This window comes from Betta splendens, chromosome 24 (assembly GCF_900634795.4).
Source record: "Betta splendens chromosome 24, fBetSpl5.4, whole genome shotgun sequence".
NCBI lineage: Eukaryota > Metazoa > Chordata > Actinopteri > Anabantiformes > Osphronemidae > Betta > Betta splendens.
The window spans coordinates 1,151,534-1,179,365 of record NC_040901.2 but is presented as its reverse complement, the minus strand read 5'-3'; the positions used below and the strand labels follow the sequence as shown (position 1 = coordinate 1,179,365).

Here is a 27,832-nt window from a genome sequence, read left to right as displayed (position 1 = left end):
ACATGTGGTGTAGCTGCTGACTGACTAAACACACCTGTTCGACTCAATCGGTATCAGCTGGGGCAGAGAGAGTTGGAAAACCAGCAGGACAGTAGCGCTCGAGGACCAGGGATGGTGTAGAGGATCCCAACTAAACGGAGGTTTAATCGGGACATCCATGTTAGGTCACACATCCTGTCTTTGCTAACAGGCTATGAAGCAGAGACCTTGCTGTAGTCATATCTACGCTCAACTCAATGTCTCAATAGACAACTACAGTCTGTGACAGTCTGTGAAACATCTGGTTAGAGTCACTAATGGTCTTGTCTTAGCTTCAGACGATGGTCTAGTATATCTGTCCTTGTCCTATTAGATCTTAGTGCAATAGATCACAACCTTCTATTGCAGAGACTGGAACATAGCATTGGAATTAAAGGAACAGTACTGGGATGATTTAAATCCTATTTGTTGAACAGATTCCAGTTTGTTCATATTATTGACAAATCTTGAACAAAAATCAGCTTTGGAGTCCTCCAGGGTTCTGTGCTTGGTCACTGAGTTGGAGAACAACTCAGTGTAACAAATACTTCTTGCCACAGCTCCTCCACTGAGCACTCAGTAGAGTTTGATTTAGTTCCACAGCCATGATTATAAAGGATGCCGTTGTTAATCAGCTTCCTCCCTGGGATTCATTATGCAGCCAGCAGTGAGTAATGAGCATGCCCAGAGCTTTGAATCTCACTTAAATCATAGCACTGAAGATTATTACTAAGCAACAGGAACTTGCAGATGTCTCAGGAGGAGACGTGGTGACAGGGGATGAAGTGATGCTCACCTAAGAGCACAGGAGACAGAAAGAGAGGCACTTATGTTTCACCTCTATGTCTGCTATTTAGTGGCATTTACAAAACAAAAGGTTTAAAATGAAATATGTAACAAACAAAGCAAGCATGAAGATTACACATATTATCGGGTTTCCAGCTGGTTGTGATACCACTGCAGAGCACAAATCCTTTCGCAGTCTCATGGTTTCTAGTGAGAGACGGCTCAGGTCTCTCTGCAGTGTCTCTTAGTTAAGCTGCTACACATTTTTTATACTGGGGCACTGGCTCCATGTCATTCACCGTGTGTCTTCTGTTGATCTGTGCCTGCGTCTGTTTGTCTCTGTGGTAAAAGGATCATATAGTACTTTATTTCTTCACATTATTAGTTCCTATGCTTTACACTATAAGGTGCTTTGAGCTTTCTGATTGTGTCTTGATGCTTTATAAAAACTTTATTTTAAAAAGTGATGATCACAACTCAGCTTTTTTCATAACCACCATCATACCGCTACATGTAAAACTCACTAATGACCTCACGAGAAGGATCTAGAACAAAGGCAGTTGGAGCAGGTTTGTTGCTGCCTGTAGCCTTTAAACACTGAATTGTCCCTGGAGCCTTTGAATCATGTCACTATATTATGCGCTGGGTACATTTTCAGAACATGAAATTGAAATTAAATTGGGTGATATTTGTATATCACACGTTTAAAAATAGCAGCCATTTTTTCAGCTCTGAGCTAATGGCTCCACTTCAGTATGGGCTTTAAGTTCAGTTTTCTGAGGCTCATGCTTCTCTTGAAAGGAGGTGATTGTTGCATTCACACCTACACTGCCGCTTTAAAAATCCTCATGGGAACATGAGATTTCTACTCATCTTAGAAAATCTCCTCAGGGATTGGTAACATCACAACCCAGCTCTGGAAAGTTTAAATGCCTTGGAATATATGCTGGCTTCCAGGTAATTGTTTGTCACAAACTATAGGCCAGATTTAAAAGGTCTTTGCTTGATGCAATGGTCTATTTAAAAGCTGTGATAAGGCTGGATTTTTAAACACATGATATTTGTTGTTATGTTGTTCCAGAGAAAAAAAAAACACCTAGTGGGGCTGTAATCGTGACTACATGGTGACAGAGGTCATTCAGAAGGGGCTTTTAGGGGTTTACATAAACAGCATCAGTTATTTGACTGGATAAACATGGACTATACTGACTGCATGAGCCACCTACACAGGGCTGCAGAATTTAATAATGCTGTCATTAACGTGCTGATTCTCATTAGACCCACTGTGACATCCCAACATCTTTTAACTGAGCTACTTTTAAGCTGACAATGTAACAGCAATTTGATTCATTCAATACAGTGATGAGCAAAGGTTCATTTCTTCGCATTGTATTGAGGTAATTTTTTTTGTTGAGTGGGATCCCAACACCAGAGCAGCAGGAACACAAGCACTTCTGCCTTTAAAAAGAATCTCTTAAATATTTCATGTTTATATTATTTACGAAATCATGATCTTAAATTACAGGAACAAACACTCCACATAGACACAAAAACAGGCGCTTCCTTATTCAAAGTAGCTCAGATCAGTTTTGATTTAGCAGCATCTTGTTTATTGAAGTGCAGTGACTGTGTTTCAAGGATTGTAGTGAACAGTCCTTGAATCCATAAATACTGAACGGTGGTGAGTAAACACTATTTATATTTGTAAATAATTGACTGTTCATCCAGTGATCAGTTGAATCTAAGAAAATGAAAAGTAACATTTGACTTTATTGACAAAACCCCCTAAAAGAATAGTGACATTGTTGCAGATTCATCCAGTGTCTAAAAATACGAGGCTCAGGCAGCATTGTCAGCTAATGATACTGGGTGTAGCTGTTCATCACTCCGCTGCATCTCACTGATGATGGTGTTATCTGCAAATGAAGCAGGTGCCCGGGCAATCAGCACACAGAACACTCACACCATGAATATGAAATATAGAGTGATGTGGATGTTCCATGGATTCTAAAAAGGGCCCAAATTAAACGCAAACCTCTACTTTGTGTGTTTTGAAACCTTCACTCTACATGTATGTCTTGAAGCTAAAAATCATGTTCACTGTGCTATCTACTAGTCTTTTTCTTTCTATAGTCTAAAGAAATTAGTGTGCTTTTAATTTTGCATCAGTGTTTTGAAATGAATCATGCTGAAGGTGGAGGAGGCTCTGTCTTTGACTCTCGTTTTAGAATGAAATCCCTCCTTTGACATTGTTTGCTTGCCAAATGCAAAGACCTCAGTAGAAAGCAAAAAAGAAAGAAAAAAAAAAAGAATCTGGCCTCCATGAGGAGATGCTTGTTTCCATGGCAATGCTGGAGCATGTGCTTGTGTGTATGATGACCTCACGAAGGCATCTCTCCTCATCAGCCTCTCCTTCTGCCAGGACGCAGATACAGTGCCTCCACTTGGCACATGCTGCAGTCACATGTCACAGTCTCTGCTTCAAACACTGTGTTTTTCTTTGGTTTTTACACATAACTCCCTGAACTGGTCACTAAACTGGATTTTTCTTCTGACTGTAAAACTTCCCTGCAGAAACACACATTTTGTTTTTTTATTGTCACATATCAACAAAACACGCTTTCCTTCCTCTCACTTTAGTGTCACAGCTCTCATCAGTCAACCACTGATGTAGTGTGATATAAAACCAATATAGTTGAAAGGAGCTAAGGACTCTTCCTCCAGAGAAAAAGATTAATCTAAAATGATTGATGCACGTTTAACACTTTTACCTTTTATATTTGATCAAAGATATGTTTGATTAGGTTGTATTTTGTGCTTCTGCACCAGTAATAGTATCTTGGGAACTCCTTAACCATTTACATTTGGCACATGTCTAGACTGGAGAATGAAATGACATCAATACAAACTGTAACACAGCTGCTCAATTAAAATTAAAAAAAAGAACGATGACTGCGTTATCTGCACAGTTGCAGTATTTACAGTTTCCAGTACATATAACTGGATCCCAGGGTCCAGAGTTGTTTTAACATTAAAATAAACAAGGATATTTTGCTATATCCTGTCATTGTAAATGTTTGAGGCTCTGACTGATGACCGTGGAGCAGTAACATACTATACTCAACCTGTACCTTTACTCAATCTTATGCTACCGGAGTTCAACCCCCATTGGATAGAAACAGCATTTTCCTGCTTAGAAACTGCTCAGCTGTGGTTTGACGGATTGTGGCGAGCCCCAAGTGATCTAGAGCTGCGTTTTTTTTTGTAAATCCCTGAGCTGCCACAAGCGGGAGACAAGCCTCCCCTGAGGTATCAATAGATTTTTTTACATTGCTTAAGGAAGTGTAAATCAGATTACACACTTGCATTCCTGGCCACAATCCACAGAGGTGGGAGCATTACGTTGTGATCTGGAGAAACCTATACTGAAAGAAATATACATTCACTGTTTTGTGCAATCAGATAATATTCCTATTTAACAATTTATAATTTAGATTTAATTTTTTATGATATTTATTGTTCAAACATATAAATAGGTCATGATTTTTAATACACTAAAACTAACACAATGCATTTTTTAACATTCCTTAACATCATTAAGTAACACATGAGGGAAAAACTACCATGTTGTCAGAATGTCAACATGTGCTGTTAGTTTAAAGAAAACATTCATCATATATATATTGCTGTGTTTCAACACAGCTCAAGGTTGTTGATTGTCAGATACATACAATTCATTCACTCTGGTACTGACGCTGGGAAAAAAATAACAATATTTTATCAATATTTATAGTGACAGAAGAAGTAACTCCTTTCTAGTTGATGTGAAATTTGAAGGCAGCCATTTAATTTCATTTCATGACATTTTACAGAACACCTGTGAATTTGGTTTCTATTTGCTCAGTTGTAAATTTAAAGAGATCACATTTGTTGACGAAACAAGACTAATTAAATGCCTTTAAAAACAAATATTTTTCATAGTTTTGAGTTGTCTAAATTTGTCCACAACAATGAAAATGAAAAAAATATATATGGGAGCAGAGAAAGGTGGGCTCCTCACTGGGGACTTTCATATTAACTGTTTGCAGTGAGACATCAAGAAGTCTTTTTAACAATTCAGGATTATGGGTAAATTACTGAACTCCATACAGTTCCATTTCTGGGTATTGTAAACACTCAGTCCTCAGATACAGATGGCTTCCTCTGCGACAACACCAGCTCCTTCACCTGAGGGGTCATGAGTATGAGTTGGGATCGGATGCTCCTGGCCTCCTCGTCTGGAGCCTCGGCCTGCTCCTCTTCCTCCAGCTGCTGCAGCTTCTGGCTCTGACTCTGGCTCACCAGTTGTTTCACCACCAGGCTCTCGTAAACAGACAGTAGTTGCTGGTGCTCCTACATCAACATGTGCAAACTCACTTAGGTGACGTTACTGTGACACCATGGCAGATGGAGTTTACTAACAGCTGCGGCGTCCCTAACTTGAGGTAAACAGTTTAAATGCGAAGGAATGTGTTGTTGGCATCTGCTCAGAAACAACAGCATCTAGTACGTCTGGGATTAAGGTTAACTAATGTATGCTTCTCTGTGTTCAGACATCTTTTAATTTTATAGCACTAACGACGTTCATCAGCTGGTTCAGCTGCCAGTCTGCAGGCTTCAAAGCTTTGTGTTACAATATTCTAGCTGATTTTCTGGAATCTGGAAAATAATGTAATTATCAAAAATAAAAAGTTTCAACATCAAGTCTTTAGTATTCTTTTGTTGGTCAGACAGGCCGCACCAACACTTCACAAATTAGCGCTTGGGCAGAGAAATTGAAATAATAAAAGCAGTCTGAGTAATCAGGAGGGTTTTTTTTCCATTTTCCGAATGGAAATGTGTCCTCCTTAGTGCCCAGGAAGTCCTTCTTTATTGAAGAACAAATACAGATAACTGCCACCCACTAAAATGACCAGTACAGGATTTAAGTGTTAACTGGCCCCGCTCTGCTCTTTATGGTGCTTAAGCATGAACATGACATAAAGACAGAGGAGGAAACGTCTCCCTTTGATGTTGCCTGCTCTTGGTTGTGTCTAGTGTCTTTCTAAAGTTCAGCTAAAGATCAAACTGCTTTTTTCAGGGTCCCTCGTTGATTACAGCCCTTTAGTTCCCTGTCATAACATCCTAAAACAGTGGGCTACAGCATTTTATGTGCAGACAGTGTCAGTGAAACAGAAAGGTACCGTAGCTATTCGGCCTGTGAGCGTCCCGATGATCTGAGGCACGCAGCGACCAGGAGCGTGCAGCATGCAGTGGGTGCTGGCCTGAAACAGGAGCACACACGTCAGGTGGAGAACCAGAGCCGGGTCCTCCGCTTCCTTCAGCTGCTCAGTGAGAGCCAGGCGGTGCTGGAACAGGGCCTGTCTGCAAACACGCACATCACATGTAAGCTGAAAGCAAAAACCAACATGAGACTTTGACATTTTTACTACAGTACCTCTCCTTTTTCTTGTCTCCCTTTTTCAGCATGAATCCACACACTTCAGCACACGTCTCTAGGTTGATCATAAAGTCTTCGATGGACTGGAACAATAACAGAATCAGAGCTAGTTTGTATTTCTCCCTTTATTCTGGTGGCACAGCTCATTGCAGACATACTTTGCCATTCAGGCAGTTGTGCAGCTTCAAGAGAGGACCCCTGGTCTCTTCTGGCAGTTTGCCCACAATCTTCAGTCTGACCTGAGGCAACACATCAGAGACGATCAGCCAACTCTGCTTTAACACGCACGGTAAAACCAAAGAAGCACCGCACACGTTCTGACTTCGTTGGTGATGGAGCTGGGGTTCTCCACAGACATCATCAGGTCAGCAGCCAGAAAGTTCACCAGAATGTTGGTGAGGTCTGTGCACACGGTCTTTAGCACGTGTTTTGCAATGTGGACCTGGGCTTCATCTGCATGAGGACAAGATGTAAATTAAATTAAGGCAAGTTTGGGCACAACTCTTTCATCATGTATCCAAGTTTCTGTTTTATTGCTCTTGCTTCACAGTTGTGTCACAGTTAAATATCTGATTTAAGTGGTGAAACATATATATACACATACTGTATATCAAGATCTAGAAAATGATTTGCTTTAAAATAAATAAATAATAAATAGACAATTATTGTTAGGCCTGAGTAATATGTGTGTGGAATCAACACATGTTTGCTGGTATGGGCATTAGGCTGATTTACCAGAAAAGAACTTGGAGCCTTTTTCGAACAGCCGGATGTTGTTGAACAGATTAGTGATCTCCTCCTGGAGATCTTTGGTGCTCTTCTTTTTGTTGGCCCCTGTTAGAGAGCTGGTAGATGACGCAAACACTGTCCGCAGGACCTCCTGATAGGTTTTAGTGAGAGGCCTGTGCAGACATGAGCAGTCAGACAATGGACAGCTTGTTCTTACTCCTCTGTAGAGCAACATGAGATGAAACCTTGTGTGTTACCTGACTAAATGCTCTGCCAGCTCAGAGAAGATTTCTTCAGGGCAGTCACTCACCCTCTGCTGTAACACTGCTACGATCTCCTCCTGGGCCATAAAGGGGGCTTCAGTCTGTTTGCTGCGATCTTGGCAAAGGTAAAACACAAGTTAATTAGTCTCACAAGGAAACTACAGTAACCTTCGTCCACCGCAATAAAAAAAGCTTAACAACCCAGGGGAAAGATTTCTAGCCAAGCAGCCATGCGGCTCTTGTTACAGTGAAATGCTTCACAGAGCAGGCTTAATGTGCATATAGAGACATTTTTCCCCGTTAACATAAAAGTGTTTTGTGGCCCCTGGAGTACGTTGCTGTGAAGGTCCAGTTTCCTCGTCACTGTCCTCATCCTTCCTGCCTTTTTTCTTGGTTTTACGAATCCGGATCTCTCGGGCATTGCCTCCGCCTCCTGACTTTACGCTGCCACTGCCCTCTGTGAGACAGATGGGTAACAGATGACACATACATACAGCAGTCCAGGAGCGATGACACAAAATTCAGCATGAAGCTTTTACGAACCTGTAGTCTTCTTCCTGCGTTCAGCTTCCCTCTTCTCCTTTTTAGAAAGGGCTGAGCTCTCTGTCAGCACAGACACTTGCTTCAGGTCATCTTCAGTTATTAGGAACACTGGATTGTTCTTGACTTCCTAGGAAGCACATCACAGAGTCTATGTAAGCAAAACCCTTTTGCTGGATTCTACAACTAAGTCATATTTGTGTGAGAGAAGAACCTTCTGAGCTTTGTGCTGCATGGTGTCATCGAACAGAGAGAGACAGCTGCTGATGAACTTATCACTGACGACCACTGTGCTGCCCAGCACTCTGGCACAGGATTGGACGTTAGTGTTCCTCAGAGCCTGGTTGATCAATATCCCAATGTCCTCTACTGATAGGCAGCAGGGCAGGATCGACTGAAGAGCCAGAGTCGATACGATAGCACAACAAGAAATGAATACTACATAATATAATATTTTGCTTAAATGTTATTAATTAACAAGAGTTAATTTGAACCTGAATGTCAGTCCATGTGGCTGAGCTGACAGCTTCTTCCACTGAGGCCTCCACCTGGTCCACTAGTGTATGACCCACGCACGTTGTTCTGAGGAACAGCAGCTTGTTGGACTTAAAGCGTTTCTTAATGTAACTCAAAGGCTCAGGGATCCCCAGTCTGACCAGAGCATCAAACTCTGCCAAAATAAGACACAGCACTTTCATTTACACATGACTGTTACTAAAAGGATCGTGCAGCTAAACCAGTGCATCACATTTACACAAGTTACACAATAAATGCATTTGGATTCAATTGTTAGATTCAAAGTGAGTCTTACATAGTAGATACATAATAAAATTATAAAACAATCTGACAAGCAGTGAAGACGCTGAAACAGTGAGGGGGACAAAAGGTTGTAGTGGTACAGACATATAGTAGTAAGGAAGAGACAGTATTCGACTACCTAAATATCCGTTCTGCTGAAGGAAGGAATCCACCCAAGCGTTCTGTGTTTTGGAGTATATATCAGGGATGTACACAGCTTTGTCCTGCCGTCCTCCCACCACACTTCCTTTCAGTCGTCTCTTATTTACCAGTTCCTCTAAGACGGCTGGCAAGAAAAAAGCAAAACAAACCCCATCTCATTAAAACTAATACCATAAATAGTACAAATATTAGACAAACCTCAGAGTAATAATCTGCTTACAATAGAGAAGATGTTCCTGGAATCCAAAGGTTCCGATCATGCTGCTGATGGGTGTTGGTCTACACAGTACAGAAAAAGCACGTAGCATCAAATCTGAATGTGAAACCACATGTTTGATTCACTAGTGTCACCAATCTAATGTAAAAGCCCAAATTTCAAACTGCAGCACATTAAATTAGTGTTGTCACAATACCAACATTTTGGTACCGGTGCCGATACCAACAAGTATTTTACTACTTCTCAATACTTTTTCAGATTCAAAGGAGAACGCAAATTACTGACTTATTTTAAAAACCTAAAACAATAACATATCAAATTAAAATTGAAAATACTAGGCTTTTTTTATTGCAGAACAATTTTAGAATGGTCAGTGTGAATAAATAAATGTTATATATACACACTGTATTCCAGCCGTGTGTCCCTGTAACATGGTGGAGTCAAGTATCCAGGTAATTAACTTTCCCGTGTGCATATTGTTTTCTCAATAAGTTGACACTACTGTTGCCGTTTTGTGCTGAATGTATTCCATTGATTATGTGCAATCGATCAACAAACTCATACAATAAACGCTGCTGTCTGATTGTTAAAACGGGCTATGCTGGAGAAATGTTGCTGCTTGCTGCTAAATCCTGGACTGGATTACAGTGGTAGGCTCCCTGACTGATACTGAATAGTTTCATGCTCATTTGTGTTTAAGATTAAGTATTATTGCCATGTACTGTAGCACTTTAGCACTCTGGTTTGCCCACATGTTGCTGGGTGGTGACTGCGGTAACGGCGTGTGTATATTATATATATATATATATATATATATATATATATATATATATATATATATATATATATATATATATTCTACTCTCTATTTTTTTATTCTATCTACTCTATTCTCACCCTCCCGGGTGGTCTCATCGACTCGGGTCCTCTACTAGAGGCCAGGGAGCTTGAGGGTTCTGCGCAATATCCTTGCTGTTCCTAGGACTGCACTTTTCTGGACTGAGATGTTGGATGTTTTTCCACCATCCACCAAGGCTGGAAACTGAACAGTACTGGAAAGGTATATGGGAAAGGGAGGCGTCACACAACAGCGATGCACAGTGGCTGGTGGATCTGAGGGAAGACCACAGCAACCTCCCTGAACAGAATCCAGTGACTATCACAGTGGCAGACATCCAACAAAGAGTCTCAGGTATGAAAAACTGGACAACACCCAGCCCTGACATGATCCACGCCTACTGGCTCACTGCAATCCATGAGCACCTGGCACCACAAATGAACCAGCTGCTAAGGGATGGGACCCACCCTGAATGGCTAACCGAAGGGCGAACAATCCTGATAATGAAGGATCCCTCAAAGGGTACAGTCCCATCCAACTAGCGGCCAATAACCTGCCTCTCCACAACATGGAAGCTCATGTCAGGCATCATCGCAGCTAAGATAAGTGGGCACATGAGTCAATACATGAGCGAAGCACAGAAGGGCATTGGTAAGGATACCAGAGGAGCCAAACACCAACTCCTGGTAGACAGAACAGTCGCCCAAGACTGCAGAGTGCGACACACCAACCTGTGCACAGACTGGATCAACTACAAGAAAGCCTATGACTCAATGCCACACACATGGATCACTGAATGCTTGGAGCTGTACAACATCAATAGAACTCTAAGGGCCTTCATTGCAAACTCGATGAGGTTGTGAGGAACCACCCTTGAAGCCAATGGGAAGCCACTTGCCCAAGTATCCATCAAATGTGGCATATACCAAGGAGATGCACTGTCCCCACTGCTCTTCTGCATAGGCCTGAACCCCCTCAGCCAATTAATAAACAAGACTGGCTATGGATACCGACTCCGGCACGGGGCCACCATAAGTCACCTCCTCTACATGGATGACATCAAGCTGTACGTCAAGAGTGAGCGAGACATCGACTCACTAATCCACACCACCAGGATCTACAGCTCGGACATTGGGATGTCATTCGGGCTTGAGAAATGTGAGAGGATGGTGACAAAGAGAGGCAAGGTAATTCACACAGAAGGGGTCTCACTCCCAGAAGGAACAATAGCAGACATTGAGGACAGTTACAAGTACCTTGGAATACCACAGGCGAATGGCAACCTTGAACAGGCAACAAGGAATGCGGCAACAGCCAAATACCTCCAACGAGTAAGGGAAGTCCTAAGAAGCCAGCTCAATGGCAAGAACAAATCCCGTACAATAAACAGCTACGCCCTGCCAGTGATCAGATATCCTGCGGGAATAATAAGGTGGCCAAAGGAAGAGATACAGACCACAGATGTTAAGACACGAAAGCTCCTCACCATGCATGGAGGGTTCCACCCCAAATCCAGCACCCTGAGACTGTACGCTAGCCGCAAGGAAGGAGGCCGAGGACTAGTGAGCGTGAGAGCCACTATCCGGGATGAGCACCAGAGCCATAGAGGCCCAGATCTACCACACCAGACAAGACCCAAGTTTTAGATTGTGCAAAGAGGCCCCTGAGAAGGTCCAGCACATAACTGCAGGGTGTAAGATGCTGGCAGGGAAAGCATACATGGAACGCCACAACCAAGTGGCTGGCATAGTATACAGGAACATCTGCGCGGAGTATGGACTGGAAACCCCAAGGTCATAGTGGGAAACACCTCCCAAGGTGGTAGAGAACGAGCGAGCCAAGATCCTGTAGGATTTCCAGATACAGACCTGGCCTCTGGTAGAGGACCCGAGCTTGGAAAGTGGGTGAGACCACCCGCGGAGGGTGAGAATAGAGTGTGTATATATCTGCACAACATAACTGATGGTCTTGTTAAACCTTAAAGGGCACACCTGTGAAGTGACAACCATTTCAAGTGACGACCTCTTGAAGCTCATCAAGTGAATGCCAAGAGTGTGCAAAGCAGTGGTGGCTACTTTTTAAAAACCTAGAATGAGACATTTTCAGTTGTTTCACACTTTTTTGTTATGTATTTAATTTCACATGTGTTAATTCATAGTTTTGATGCCCTCATTGTTTGATCCCCATAGTTTTGATGCGCATAGTTTTGATGTCCTGATGAATGTAGAATTTTTATAGTCATGAAAATAAAGAAAACTCTTTGAATGAGGTGTGTCCAAACCTTTGCTCTGTGTAAACACAGACACACACACCTCTCTCTCTGTCTCTCTCAGAGTTGCGGGCACTGCCGGCGGAGCTACATATACCAGTCCCATCCAGTAGTATAGTAGTGTTCCATCCAGCAGAATGGTGCCTTTTAAAAGGCCACAGTACCCAATCAATACCGGCATACTGTGCAACCCTACATCAAATTAAGTTGTGCTGTCACAAGTCAAATTCACCCACACTACTTTAATTAAATCATTCCTCAGTAGACACAGGAGGTGCAGAAGTGACAAGATTATAACAAGCAGCTTTTAGCAATGATGCCAACAGTGTCATTAGAATTTCAGGAAACAAATATTCATTTAGATTAAAAGGTCTGTGTTCTGTTCCCTAACTACTCACTTAATTCCCCTCACAAAATCATTTATTGCTCATACAGACCCCCCATTTCTGAGGTGCATTATTCTAGTACACTCCTCTTTTACTACTACCAGTGACTTGCTCCAAATCAAACATGATTTGCTCAGCTTCAGCTACTGTACTATTGTTTGTGTGAACAAAACAAATAAAACACAACAGAATGATATAGAAATGCCATCGGTGCAGAACAGAAATAAAAATGTGTTTTAGTATAATTAGTATAATTAAGGCTAAAAGGCTAAAATAAGTTAGGTAAGTTTCCACTGTGCATGGTGGGAGCAACATGACATTACATGACATATTTTAATCACCTGTACTTAAAACACTGTATTTTTTATTAATTTATTGAATTATTGAATTTGTTTATTAAGCTTTTACCTTGTGATGGCGCTGAAGAGCCCTTGTATTCTGGCTTTGTGTCGTGCAACAAAAGCGGGAGTAAATATGACCCCTCTGTTGTACTGGTCCACCTCTCCTTGAATCAGCTTCCCAAGACGCTTTGACAGTTCCTTTGACAAATATTAGGAAACAGCAGTTGTCATATTAAAAAACAAAATCAAACATATTTAAGATGCTCTCGTCATCAAAGACTGGAAAGAAGGCTCCTTCAACTACAAAATAAAGATGAAAACAATGTGTCATGAGATTTCTCCATTATTAAACATATGTACTGTACTGTAGGTACAGACTGGTTGCAGCGTGACTCACCTCAGTTAAGAAATCCCCTGGCAGGTCATAGCTCTTACACAGTTCAGCAATTGTGATCAGTCCAGCCTCCTGCAGTCTGTCATTCACCTCTTCAGCTAAACGGTCCAGGTATGTACTGCAAGCAACATTAGACCACATCACAAATGATTAGGTGCTATACAATTAAACTAAACTCAATATCAATGAGGTGTAAAATCTATTTGGAAATAATTTCATTGCCTAAATATTCACTTGATTACCATGTAAGAAGCACAAACTGTGGCTTTATTGTTATGCATAGGTTTGTAGTTACTTGCTATTTTAACTTTAGATGTAAGAATGATTAATATCCCCAGCCCCCTGGGAATAGGTTAAATGTGTAACAGATGTGAAAATGACAAATGAAGGCTTTCTCCTTCTGTCGGATTTATTACAGTGTGGTGTTATTTAATACTCACTCATCGATAAGTTGTCCCAGCACAAGCCGAACACTTTTATCTGACCTTGCGATTTCACCTGCTCTGTTTTCAACATGGACCCAGTCCACATTGATGATCTGAAGGAAAGATGAGGATAACAGCATTTGCAGGATGTAGCAATGACCTGTGATCTTTATCTTAGTCTGCCCTGAGCACTAAACGTGTTTGGAAGTATTACATCTTGCTTATACAGACTGTACCTGTTGGAGGTCCACAATGTTGATTCGACCTGCGAAGTAAAGCAGAACGCGTTCATTCTAAATATACTGTAGCCCAGTTGAAAACACGTTAAGTGTGTACGTTAAATTAACGTAAATGTATTTTATCAGTCTACCTAACAAATGCCACTAACGTTACCCTTTCTGGACAGTCTTACACTAACCTCCGTGGACGTAGAGCTCATCGCGGATCTCTCTGCTGATCTGTGCTGGGGTGATGTACTCCTTCCCATCAAGAGTGTGCACCACCTCCAGCTTCTTATTCTGAACCAACTTTGTAATGATCTCTATGCAGTTCCTCTCCGATAACCTGCAAATGAGACAGGAGACAGTTCACAACAAACAGCGGTGCGTTTAGAAACGCTAACGTTAGCTTGGCTGCTCACAGCTGCTTGTAACGTTTGCCGTCGTACCTTTGCACTGTGTCAGCAAACTGCGCTCTCTGGAAGTCTGCGGCCAGTCTCCGAATTTCTTCCCAGTCGTCCGCCATGATCAGCAGTTGTTACAAAACTCTGACGTCTTCTTCTAATCTGACTTTTGTAAGAAACACAGCTGAAGCTAGCTAGCTAAAAAGACAGCTTAGTGTCCAGCCACACGTCGACATACAGCAGCTTTTGACGGAGAGCCGTGATGGCCAAAAAGGTAAACAGCGATTTGACTTCAGTCAAAGGGATTCTCAGAAGCGACATGGAGAATTTTTTATAAACAACAATAATATCAGCATTAATACAGTGATGCGTCACTGCATGATGAAAGGCTAAATCAAGTTACCATCAAGTCTTTACATATACAGGACAAAGAAGCAGGTGGGGACCTAAGAAAAACTTTATGCAAAGCTGCCTTTTGTTGGTATTAAGACAAAAATTTTATTCTATTACAATATCATCTGTCACTGTCTATAATAGAGATGGAGTTCGAAATCATAATTTCAGAAATTCATTGTACAATATATAAAACTGCAGATTTTCCATACAACAACCATAAACGAATAGAAAGTTAATATAAAGCTTGACTGAAGTGAACAGATCCCTTTATTAAGTGGTAAATACGTAGTGTACTTACACTGTAAATAGATCCTAACATAGCTGTTTCAGCGAGATAAATGCGTTGGAGGAAAGGCAATTTGCAGTGCAGATCTGAAACCTCTAGGGAGCAGTAGACTACAAGCCATGAAGCTCCTTGCAGGTTACCAGATGGTGCCTATTGTACGAAACTCCATCATTCCAGCAAGACCTGATAGGAGTAAAATACTGTAATTATATGTCATACGCATATTCACTGCAGGCTGCTATGTAATTAATTGACATTTAATTTTTAAAAAAGCACAATCTCAATGAGAACACTGTCCATCTGTGTCTGGGAAAAGTGAACTATGTCTCACAGACATGTACACTCTAATGGCCCACTGTGATGAGGAGCTTCTTCAAATAGCCTCTTCACTGTAGAACCAGCTTCCATATCAGGATATAGTGCAGCTATAGCCTGCTCAGCCACTTTGATGAAACACATACTTCCTATGAGAGTAAAGAAGAAACTAATCAGTAGCCTCGAGCTTGCGTATAGAATCAGGAGAAAAGTTGTAAGTAGATTTGTTGAAACTTTAGGATGCATTATATAATTCTCCCGTCATATAATTTCTACCTTCGAGCTCTGATTGGAATGACCAGTCTAGGTAAAGAGAAACGAGGAGATTAAAGTACAGTACATTATGGAAGGAGAGAGTGTGGGTAGTGGGTGTGATGTGTCCCATCTGAAAATTAGGCTGGGGGTTATCCCTGTGTAGAAGGCTTTTCAAGTCTAGGTGTAGCAAGCCTTATTATAATCCTGCTGTACAGTGTGTGGATGCATGTTCTGCTGTAATACCATGTATTGTATATGAAACAACTGCACCATGGGCAAAAGCTGCAGCACTAGAACTGTTATGTGGTATCTTTGCTTTCTATACAGGTGTCTTTCTAGACCATGTCCAGTTAATTCTGTTGCCACATGAGGACCCCAATCAAGACACATCTGAAGCCAATGAAACCAAAGAGGATGCACCTGATCACAATTTGCTGCCACATAAAAGTGTGTAAAAATATGCGAGAATGAGACATTGCAGTTAGAATCCAAATAAAGAAATAAATACATACTATGCTTTTATACTAAATACATATTAAATCTTGTAAAAATAAAAGGCTTTTTGCAGCCCTTAGTCAGGCCGGCCATAATGCTGGAAAGACGTGTTACCGTGTGTTTTGGTTCTAACTTCAGGGATAATTAAGAGAGTCCTACCAGAAAACTTGAGGGTTCTACAAGGATCATAGGGAACAAGCCACTCATATATTCCCCACTCGACCCTTCTTCGTAGCGGTCTTATTCCTACAAGCTCGGTTGCTCTACCAGAAGCCTGGGAGCTTTAGGGTCCTGCGCAGTAGCTAAGCTCCTAGGACTGCACTCTTCTGGACAGAGATCGCAGATGTTAGTCCTGAGATCTGTTAGAGCCACTCTTCCAGTTTGGGAGATACAGCCCCTAGTCCTTCTATCACCATGGGTGCCACTTGTGCCCTCACCCTCCACATCTTCTCTATCTCTTCCTTCAGCCCTTGGTACTTCTCGACCTTCTCATGCTCCTTCTTCCTGATGTTGCTATCACCTGTGAGTGCTACATCTATCACTACAGCCTTCTTCTCTTGTGCTGCTTTGTCGGGTTGGTTGGTCATTACCAGTTTGTCAGTCTGTATCTGGAAGTCCCACAGGATCTTAGCTCTGTCATTCTCAACCACCTTTGGAGGTGTGTCCCATTTAGACTTTTGAACTTCCAGCCTGTGCTCTGCACAGATGTTTCTGTAAACTATGTCAGCCACTTGGTCATGCCGTTCCATGTATGCCCTGCCTGATAGCATGCTTTGAACAGCCTGCACCGGGGGTCTTACCTGGTATGGTAGATCACAGCCTTTATTGATATTGTACCTAGCCTGCTCCTGTGCTGCGAGGATTAGTTCCTCCGTGCTGTCTTTAAGTCCAGCTATGTCCAGCCACTGTTAGGATTTGTTGATATCCCTCCATGCATTGTAAGGAGCTATATCTACTAGCACTATCGCCTCACAGCAAGAAGGCTCTGGCCCGGAGGCGGCCCTGGTGCCTTTCTGTGTGGATTTTGCACGTTCTCCCCGTGTTCTCTCCGGGTTCTCCGGCTTCCTCCCACAGTCCAAAAACGTGCATTAGGTTGATTGGCTTCTCTCCATTGCCCGTCGGTGTGAGTGTGTGTGAATGGTTGTCTGTCTATGTGTTGCCCTGCGATGGACTGGCGACCCGTCCAGGGTGTACCCTGCCTCTCGCCCATGGTCAGCTGGCTTAGGCTCCAGCAGCCCTGTGACCCCGTATTAGGGAATAAGCGGTTTAGAAAATGGATGGATGGATGGATAAATCCAAGCTAAAAACTCACCTTTTGGTCTGGCTTTTAACCCAGTTAAATGTATTAAATGTATTCTTGTATTATGTTATTTAATTCAGATTGTTGTTTTCTCTGATGAGGCTCTGGTGTTTTAAAAGCAACTTATGAATGAAGTTGATGATGATGATGATGATGATGTCAATGGCTTCAATCTCCTTATTTGGCTGTCTTATTATGCTCATCCATGATGAGCCAGAGGTTGAGGGTGCTGATCGCCCGGAATTGTTCTTCCCATTCAGCTAACTTTTCAGGACTTGCCCGTGATTGATAGGAACACTAGGGGCTCAATAGCCCATTTACATCCTGTCGTTTGAAATCCCAGCATAGACCCTGGACCAGTCCTCTTTGTGCTGTCTTGTGGCAGTGTAACCAGAGTGAACACACCCAACAGCTAGATGCTCAGTGGTTTGTGTTGCTGTGGCTCGGGAGTCTTGAATGACGTCATCTGCAAAGCCATACTCTGTGATAGCGGAACATATCACAGCTCTGCCAACCATGGTGCTTTATTTGACCTGCTATTAAAACAGTCAAAAGTTGTTTTATGACAAGGCCAGAGTTAGAACTAATTGAGTCTTCAAAAAGCTTTGATATTTAGAATTACATGAAAAAAGTGTTTGATAAGTGGTGCTTTTCCAAGAAGAGAAGGAATAAAAGTTCCCAAGTCTAATTTAAAACTTCAAAGCATAGCTTCCCTAACAGAATTTAGGTCATATTGTCACAGTGAACACGCACTGTGAGGCTGCCTCTTTGAATTGTAATCAAGTTGAGGTCTGTAAGTAAACACGTTTGTCTCAGCGGTGCTCAACACTTGCCTCCTGTGACTTCAAACAGCTAAACTTAAGATACAGTGCTGCTGCTCGGTTGATTGTGTGGAAAATGCACTTTGAAGATGTTGCTGAGCAAAAAGACCAGATGCTTGTTAATACTAATCTTTTTGTTTTTCAACAAGTTTCATCTTGTATCTTTAAATGCACAAATGAAAACTGAGTTACTGCATAAAACAGAGCTGCAGATTCACTCTTTCATTTTATGTACAGTGGCTGCTGATGGCTGGGTTCTACCTGAAACACAGAGCTTGTCTGCTCTGAATGGCCACGGTAAAAATGACAACAAAACACTGTTCACAATCTCACCGAAGCATCAACCTGGACAAAGCTTTAGCTTCACTCCGAGACAGATTTAAATCTGCTAATGAGCTTCTTAAAAACCTGTGGAACTCCTGTACCAATGTAGGATGCCCTGGGTAACTATGCTAACAGGTTTTTTCTTATTAGGCTTCAAAGCGGTTTTACACATTTACAATATAGGTTATTTGTTTTGCATAAAGTATTATGGCAATAGAGCCACAAAAGCATTGCGCGTGCTAACATAGGTGGCTGTCACAGACATGTCAGAGACATGTCAAAGACATTAATAAAGCATTGTAGCTCAGACTCTACTATTTAATTTGATGTTAAGTATTTCTATGTTCCTTCGTACATGTGTAAGTCCTTTAAATTCCAAAGTCTCCAAAACTGGTCCCTCAGAGGGACCAAATAGTTCACCTCTTGAGATCTTTATGTTTTTTTGACAAGCATGTCCTTGTCAAAACTGGAAAAATATAACCAAGGTCAAAGAGGTACCTTGGATTCTCTGTCACCTCTTTTTCATACAGAGTAGAAGCCCTGTGAGCTGGCTGTTCCTGGAACATATGGATGATCACTCTGCGATCATCGGCCTGATCACTGATAAGGACGATGCAGAGTACAAAGGACTCACTCAGAACTTTGTGGACTGGTGCCAGCGGAACCACCTCCTGATCAACACAGGGAAAACAAAGGCAAGGGTGGTGGATTTCCGTAGACAGCAGCCTGCTGTCATACCACCAATGCACATCCAGGGAAGGGACCTTGAGAGAGTGGACTCTTACAAGTACCTGGGAGTGCATCTGAACAATAAACTGGACTGGACTCATAACACGGATGCACTGTACAGGAAGGGTCACCTAGACTCTACCTGCTGAGGAGACTGCGGTCTTTTGGAGTGAGGGGGCCACTCCTGAAGACCTTCTATGACTTTGTGGAGTCATCATCCATCCTGTACGGTGTGGTCTGCTGGAGCAGCAGCATCACAGTGAGGGACAGGAAGAGACTGGACAGGATCATCAAGAAGTCTAGCTCTGTCCTGGGCTGCACTCTGGACACGGTGCAGGGTCCTGGCTAAACTCACATCCATCCTGGACCAGGACTCTCACCCACTGGAGGACTCGCTGTCTGCTCTGGAGAGCAGTGTCAGTAGCAGACTGATGCACCCTAGTTGTGTGAAGGGGAGATATCACAGATCTTTCCTACCTGCTGCTATCAGACTCCACAATGAGAACTGTTAACATTTACGCTTTTAACCTTTTTTGCTCAGTTACTAGAACAGCAGCAAAGAAAGACAACCGCAAAGAAATTGTTCAGGATTGCAAAAAAATAAAAAAATAAAATAATAATAATAATAACAACACAATAACCACTCCTTCCTACACTGTGGGTGGATCAGTCTGCCACTGAAAGAGCTGCTCAGAGCTCCCACAGTCTGGTGCAGTGGGCCTCCTCTCACCAACCTTCTCCACAGAGTCTAGTGGACATCCCAGGACAGAGCTGGCCTTCCTCACCAGCTTGTTGAGTCTCTTTCTGTCCCAGTCAGTGCTGCCTGCTCCCCAGCAGACCACAGTGTAATGGATGACAGAGGCAACCACAGAGTCATAGAATGTCCTTAACATGGGCCTGCACGTTCCAATGGACCTCAGTCTCCTCAGGAGGTGGAGATGACTTTGGCCAATCTTTTACAGGAAATCAGTGTTATTAGTCCAGTCCAGTTTATGGTTGGTTGAGGTAAACACCCAGGTACTTAGAACTGTCCACAGTCTTTATGTCTTAGCCCTTAAATCACCATCACCTTGGTCTTACTGGTGTTTAAACACAAATGGTTGAACTCGCACCAGTCCACAAGGTCCCTGATGACTGACTTGTATTCCAGCTCGTTCCCCTCAGCCAATAATGGCTGAGTCGTCTGATAACTTCTGGATGTGACAGCTGTATGTTTTGTATGTGAAGTCTGAGGTGTAGAGGGTGAAGAGAAATGGTACACTGTTGCCTGAGGAGTCCCAGTGCTGGAAACCACCACCTCACGTACAGTACGCCTTACATACTGTAGTTGGTTGGTGAGGTAGTCGTCCATGCAGTCAGCTGTTTGTCCACTCCTGCTCCCTCCAACTTCTCTCACAGAAGTGCCGGCCTTATGGTGTAGAAGGCACTGGAGAAGTTAAAGAATCCTAATGGCCCTCACAGCGGTTTCAGCAGTCTCCAGGTAAGTCAGTGCCCACTGCAGCAGGTAGATGACAGTGTCACCCACGCTGATGTTTGGACTGAAGTGAAACTGCAGCGGGTCCATCGCTGTCTCCACCACAGAGTGAAGGTGGATGAGGACGAGCCTCTCCATGGTCTTCATCAGGTAGGTGGTCAAGACTACTAGTTTGTAGAGGTTTGATTCCTTTACGTCTTAGGGACTGGAACCACACAGGATTTTTTCCACAACTCAGGGACCATCTCCAAACCCAGGCTCAGGTTGAAGATGTATGTGACCACCTCACAGAGCTGGTCAGCACAGTCCTTGAGTAGTCTGGAGTTGATGCCGTCTGGACCTGCAGCTTTCTTCGTCTTAAGCCGCTTTAGCTGTTTCCTTACCTGGTCTGAAGTTAGGGAGAGGGGGTAGGACATGGGGGGCAAAAGTGTGCTGCTTGTGGAGGGGGCTGGTGGGGGCCAAGGTGTGCTGCTTGTGGAGGTGGGTGGTGTGGAGAGGTGTGAACATGTGGGGGTGGGCACCAATGCTGGACTGGAGACGTGTGAAGTGGAGGGGGGAGGGCTGGAGTCAAACCTGTTAAAGAACAGATTCAGCTCATCGGCCAGGTCCAGGTCACCATCACCTGATCCTGAGCCTCTGTTGTCTCCCTGCCCAGAGATGGTCTTCAGGCCCTTCCACACATCTCGGACGTTGTTCTGCGCTAGCCTCTTACACAGTGAGTGAGTGTACACAGTGAGTAGTAGTAAGGTCGGATGCCGAAAGCGAGGAACTCAATGTCTTTGGTGCAGAACTGTTTTCTAACAGAGATGTGAGCTGGGTAGGGATGGAAAGTTTGATTCTTTTAACTGACTCGGATCTTCAACTCTCGAACAGTAAAGTGAACAAATCCTTTCTAGTCATTCGTAAAAATTATAATCACAAAATGCCACAAGCACAATTCAAACAATGCAACCTAGCAAATATCCATCACATTAACGTGACTTATGTCCTGCATCTTCCCTGCCATTGGTAGTGGTCACATGATAAAAGAACGAACGAACAAATGATCTGTAAAGATCCGTATGAACAAACTGGGGCGCTTGCTGCTCGCTACAGAGCCTGCGCGACTCGGCTGTCACGTGACAAATGAACGAATGAACGATCTATATGATCGAATCCCAAAAGAACTGTAGTACTTGGTGCTCGCCATAAAGCATGAGCTGTTAACGATGAACGAGAACGATGAACTAAACCGTCCATAGGAACAAATCAGTAACGAACTGGAGCGCCTGCTGCTCTACAGAGAAAAAAAACGAGTCCTTGAGGAAGGACGTTCAGTTCATTAAGTCCTGAACGAATCATTTTCTATTTCCTGTCCTGCTGAATGAGTTTAAGCAGCTGCTGCCATGTGGCGAGAGAAGGTACTGCACGTACTGAACAAGTCGTTCACTGAGAGGACTCATTCCTTCCGAGTCATATTTTTCATATTGTTCATATTGAAGAAATCGTTCAGGAACGACACATCACTAGCGCTGTGTTGCTCTATCTATTGCACTCCCGTCGGCCCGGAGCGGTAGCTTCATTTCCTCTCATGGAGCCTACGTCCCGCTCCGCAGCCTCTCATTTTCGTCTGTACAGTATATCAGGTGGAACCACCGGTGTTTCTGTGTGAGGAGGTGCAGCGCCACACAGAGCTAACAGCTGGTCTCTGGTGTAAACAAAGGGAGCCATGTGTTTAGCTGAGAGGGTCCTCCAGTGTGTTTCCAAAAGGTTAAAAAGTAACAGGGATAATGAGCACAAGTGCAATAAAAGTGTGTGTACTAGAAGCATGGTTTTACCACAATAACAGAAACCCATAAAACTGACCAACATACAACAAAAAAGTAAAGAAAACTGGAATAGAAAGTAGGGAACTGTTCCAGCTTTGTTATGGATGCGTACTCTGTTTATGGATCTGTGCTTGTATGGTTTAACCTGCAGGTCAGTCAGGCAGTATAAAAAGGTTACTTGGTGTGTGAACACCCCTCTCTCCCTGTATTATACATGACATAACCATGTATGCTGCTGAAATCATTTGTGTGCTTGCTTGTTTGTCTGTATCACTGCATCATCTGTATTGGTTTGTGCCCTGTCAACAAGTGTTCTGTATCTGTCCATGGCCACTTGTTATGTGCAGACACATCGTTTATGCTTTGTATATGCTGCTAGCACTTCACTCGTGTCTGTTATATTTGTCTTGTTCCTGTTGTGCAGTGTAAAGTCAGAGTTAGGCCTTTGAGCTTGCTGTGTGTGTCAGACTGGGACATGATGGCATGATGACACTTACAATGAACCAACCAATGAGACAATCGTGCAGTTTTCCTTGGAGTGCATGTAACCAGATAGTTTATTCAAGCTGTGAAAGTTCAAATCAATCTCTCCCTCTCTCCCGTCAGGCTAAATCCAGCAGCAGAGCTAGCATGAGGCCTGATCCCGGCATCGGGTGCTCCAGGTGGGTCCTCTGACTCTCCCTCCGTCTCCATCTCTCCCCAGTTCCTTGTTGTGAAGGTGGGTGGTGTTGGCTCCCTGGCAGTGATTCTAGCACTTGGTGCTGGTGGCCACATGTGGGTGGAACTTATTTATGCAGGCCAAACAGTCGGTCTGTTTCAGAGCAAACATGAACTGCGTTCAAATAGAAAACCTTCCTAAACTTTAGTATGTTTTCACATTAGACAGCGTTTGCCATCCAAGTTAAATTTAGATTCTTTTACACCCGCTTCAGAAGAAGGCAGTGTAAAATGCTTGTCACCCCATGGATGGAAGCCTTAGCAAGGTCACAAGTTTTCTCTTTGAAAGAGCTAGAGTGTCTCCAGCCCAGGACTCATTTAACAGATGCCAGCACAAAAAGGTGTGTTGAGAACGCAGCTTATACAAAGCTCCTCTGTACACTTACGTCTCTCTGATTATGCCGAACCAGACGGAGCAGCACTGGTAGCTGGAAGGAAAACCAAGGAGTGGGAGTCAGGCAGACAAATTGAGATGGGCGAGTAGGAAGAATGCATTAGCAGTCCAAGTCCTGCCATGGCTGCAGGGCTGGTAGCAGGAACACAGCACAATAACTACCAATCTGCACAAGGCTCCAGTCACTTCACTACACGTCCTTCTGTTAACACTGTTAAGTGCTGCTTAAAAGGACATTTAATATGTAAGTGAGTAAAAATACCAAGAGATTTGAATAGTTTTCAATCACTGAGAAGCTGAAAAATCATGAACAAGCTATGGAGTAAGACTGATGTGTCCTCCATGGAGACACATCATATCCTGGAATTCTGCTTCTTCACACTGTATGTAGTAATATAGACTTATTTAGTTCTGTTGTTTTCATCAGGGTCTGTAAAACAAATCAAACAACTAGCGTTTAGGGAGAGCGGGCACCTACTGGCCCATACAAATGCGCTGATAAGTTCTGATCAGCCCATTCGTTATGGCTGATAACATCCGAAGCGGGTGAAAAGATACTGTGATTTAGAGGATGTGGCTGATGACTGCATCAGTTAAAAAGGGCACAGCCAGCAGATGTGAGACGTGCTCTCTGCTCCATCCCTTTATTCCAGCCAGTCAAGGCAGATGCCAGTCTGTCACACGTATGGCACAGCCTTTGTTTAAAGACAGCAGTCACGGTAGTGTAGTGGTTAGCATTCAACCCTCACACCAGGTGTGTGTGTAGTCTGGTTTCCTCCCACAGTCCGGTGACGTGCAATTAGGCTGACTGGGAGTGTAAATTATGCAGGAGGGAGTTGTCGTCTACTTGGCCCAATGCTGGACTGGCGATCTGTCCAGGATGAACCCTGCCACTCAGACAGGCTGCATGCGGGGAATGACATCATGAATGAAGTGTAGGGTCTTAATGATTCCCCCTTCTACTGACATCATAAAGGAACTGAGGTTTGGGAAAAAAAGAATAGTCCATGAATGTTGTAATGAAAACACGTTTCTATGTGCTATGTAAAATAAATTAAGTGAAGGCCAGTGGGAGATTCTAGGTCGACTGGTGGAATGGACGATTTAAGAATAGGACCTGATGGGGTACGAGGCATTTTAATGTTCTCAGCCCCAGTCAGGGTAATCTCCTGTGCGGCTGATGAGTCAGAACCTCTTGTTTGAGTCTGTTTTCAAGAGCTAATCAGCAGCATGGTCATTCCACGTCCCCTGAGATCTGAAGCTTACTGCTACTTAATGACGGTGAAAACTAGCATCTGTTTTCACTCCAACAGCCAAAAGAAGCAACAATGAGCACATTCACCAAAAACACAGTGACTCAACAAGTCACTTAAAGTCATCTTCACACACACCTTCTGTGCTTTGCTCACTACTGTCTCACTCAAAGTAGATGAGACAGTTCCAGATGAGGCTCCCTGTGTTCCCTTTCAACACAATGTTGTATTCAGGCCATTGAATCTAGGATTGTAGATTAGAATCTGTTGTTATCTTAAACACAATAGATTTCCTTTGCATTCACATGTACATGTAGCTGCAGTCCTCACCCCTGTGACAAGATGCCTGAGCACAACGCTGGAACTGGATGTCACTTGAATTTACAGGAAGGGGGCTGACGAGGTGCTGCAATGAGTGACCATTCTGCACACATCTCAGTTTCTCCCACACTGCTGATCATTGAGCCAAAGGAGGAGCTATTAACAAGTAGATGTGGGGGATGTCTCCATGTTATTGTGTGGGGGTTAAAGTGCTGACGGACATCACAGCGACGAGAACAACAGCCTTCTGTTGTTCTGCATTTACAGGCTACACGCTGTTTCAGCGTTGCTGGTTTCTAAGGCCTCGCTGCAAGACGAGGCTTATTTAACACTTCCAACAACACCATCGTTTTTTACTGAGCTCAATATTAGCATTGGATTCTTAAGCAAACCTGTATGAGGCATTCTGGCACCTGCTGCGCATGCTGCACCTGTGACACTGTAGAACAAAGTCCATGCTGCTTGTGGCTGCTGATTACTGTATAGTAGAATAAAAGCTGTTAAATGAATGATGAATCCATCTCTTCTGGACTGATGCCTGTGCTGCTGTAACAATTAATCTCCTCCTCCTGGATCAATAAACCTTTATGTCAGAAAGCAGATCTCTTTTTATTTTGGAACACTACACTTACTTAAATAACAGGAGATTAACAAATTACATAGTGAACCACTAAACCTCAGTTTTGTATTAACGTGCTACAGGAACCAATCATTAACAAGATGATTCATTTAGCTACAATATAGTGATACTAGGTTTTCACATTATGTTGTAATCCCACATCCTATGCAGAAGAAGTGATCTGTCACTCAGACTGTCTAGTAAAGAGCTGCCCTGGTTTACTGACAGACTTTCTAGGATTCCTGCAGCTCTGTTGTAATCACATGTCAAATTTGATCTTACATGGCTAATGCACACTTTTCCCCACCAAATCAGGAAGCTAATTAATTTGTTCATCATCCGAAGGCTGGGCTGTCATGCTGTCTCAGGCAAACACGCGACATGAACTCCCACATAGCAGGAATCCTGAGATGCTAGTTATCCTTTCAAGGACTGACAGCAGAGAGAAAAATATGTTCTGAGCCTTCACCCCTCACAAAGTGCTTAGTCTCTGGAGGACAGCCGGTCCGACGGCTGACTGTGGGCACAGTGACACGCACGCTTTGTAAGTGTACAATTAACTGCTGGACAGGGAATGAATCTAAGTGCACTGGCTCATTCCTGAGGACAGCAGCACTTTGTAACCTTGTCTAAAGTACCTAGATTGTTTGTATTTAATCCTTACAGAACACAGGACCCCCCTGGAGAATTGTCCTTTTTTCATGCTGCCTTAAAAGCGCCGTCAAATTCAAGATCGCTGCAACTTAATCAGGACCTTCTTACCAGACACTGTAGCCGCGGCTTTTAGCTTCAGGGTCAAGGTTTCAGGGTTGCATTCTGTCAGAATAAACATGCACTGTGACACGCAGATATAAAAATACACTTTTTCTGGCAATTTACTGAGAACAAGACCTTTCAGATGTTCCACTGGCATCCCCAGTGTTGGCACTATTGCCTGTCCCAGCATGTCATTGCTGTTTCTTGGCTACCTGCTGAAGGATTCTCTTGACTGGCCATGTGGATAGCTACAAAGGCGCCACACTGTCCACACTACTTCTCTGACAGACTCTCTGACTTTGTGCCAGTTAGGGAGGCAGTGCATGCCTCAGACTCTCCCGTGTCTTTTTTTTTCATGTCTAAGTCTCACAGTTCCCTGGCTTGAGAGCAGTGGAAGATTGCTGAGCAGGCCTAGTGGGCCCCTGTATGAGTTCTGTGACTGTAAACACTTCTTGTTTCGAAGTCAAACAACTGCAGTCTCAGAGATGCAAAGTGACCACAAAGAGACATGAAATGACAACAAAGAGATATCCTATCTTGTTAGGAAACACACCAGCATGTCAGTAACATAAATCAGGTCAAAAGTGAACACAAACAAACTCATCCACATAAAGAGACCACACACTACAACCACAGCCAAACTACTACAGAATCACAATTATAGATAAAGAGAAACTAAAAAAAAGAACTAAACGGTTAACAAGCAAAATGACAGACATGAATAAAAAAAAGAGGTAGAAACAATGTATGAATAAGGCGTCATAATGGAAGACAATCATAACGACACAAAGATCCCATAATTTCTTACAAACAGTGTCTATAAAATGGCGGCCTTCATTTATGATGTTTCTCTACTGTACCTCTGCAGCAGTTATTGCATTTGGTTTAAAAAGAAACTGTAGCCACATACAAAACTAGAAGTTCATATACATGTGTTTAAACAGAACTGTCCTTTTTTATAGAGCTTCCATTAGTCAGTCCACACTGGTGAACTGATCCTTGACTAACTTTTGCCTTCCTAGTTCCAGATTGGAAGACAGCTCTTACTCTGCTGCGCCTTCACGGGGGAAACCACTAGCATCAGAATCTGTATTCCCTCTACCATTTTATGTGTTCCAAGGTCCAACTGTAGATCAGACCAAATTAAAATTGTTATCCTTGCATGCATTTGCAAACTGTAATCCGTTTTCTGTAGCTTTTGGAGGACTGACGTCTTTGCCCTCTAGTGGGTCTTTCTGCCATGCCAGTACTGTGGATGGTTCAGACGGTATCTTCACAGCCTTCTGCACCAGAGCACGTTTA

General features: G+C 43.1%; 1 protein-coding gene and 1 long non-coding RNA gene across 4 annotated transcripts; one reads left to right on the top strand and one right to left on the bottom strand.

Annotated features, from left to right (window-relative positions):
- Window positions 1–4,629: 4,629 nt before the first annotated feature.
- Window positions 4,630–14,504, bottom strand: ufl1 (UFM1-specific ligase 1). The gene is made up of 19 exons (XM_029141444.3): window positions 14,313–14,504; window positions 14,064–14,209; window positions 13,882–13,910; window positions 13,661–13,758; window positions 13,224–13,338; window positions 12,894–13,024; window positions 8,996–9,054; window positions 8,753–8,899; window positions 8,310–8,485; window positions 8,030–8,209; window positions 7,819–7,945; window positions 7,610–7,732; window positions 7,270–7,390; window positions 7,019–7,185; window positions 6,606–6,736; window positions 6,442–6,522; window positions 6,281–6,366; window positions 6,027–6,207; window positions 4,630–5,196 (listed from the first exon to the last, which is right to left on the bottom strand). Exons 1-19 carry the CDS (start codon window positions 14,387–14,389, stop codon window positions 4,981–4,983), a joined length of 2,391 nt encoding a protein of 796 aa, XP_028997277.1. The 5' UTR covers window positions 14,390–14,504; the 3' UTR covers window positions 4,630–4,980.
- LOC129603695 (uncharacterized) lies at window positions 14,403–25,978 on the top strand. 3 transcript variants are annotated; one of them, XR_008693833.1, is made up of 3 exons: window positions 14,403–14,541; window positions 15,847–15,966; window positions 23,077–25,978. It is a non-coding gene; the product is annotated as an uncharacterized LOC129603695 (long non-coding RNA). The 3 variants fall into 3 exon arrangements; XR_008693834.1 differs by lacking the exon at window positions 14,403–14,541 and adding an exon at window positions 14,576–14,705; XR_008693835.1 differs by lacking the exon at window positions 23,077–25,978 and having other exon boundaries at window positions 15,847–17,465.
- The last annotated feature ends 1,854 nt before the right edge of the window (window positions 25,979–27,832 follow it).

Coding starts and splice junctions, on each gene's coding strand:
- ufl1 (XM_029141444.3), bottom strand. CDS start 14,389: ATGGCGGACGACTGGGAAGAAATTCGGAGACTGGCCGCAGACTTCCAG. Junction 13,025..13,223: donor CAGGGGATTTCTTAACTGAG/GTGAGTCACGCT, acceptor TATTTGTCAAAG/GAACTGTCAAAGCGTCTTGG. Junction 6,737..7,018: donor AGGCTCCAAGTTCTTTTCTG/GTAAATCAGCCT, acceptor GTCCTCATGCAG/ATGAAGCCCAGGTCCACATT.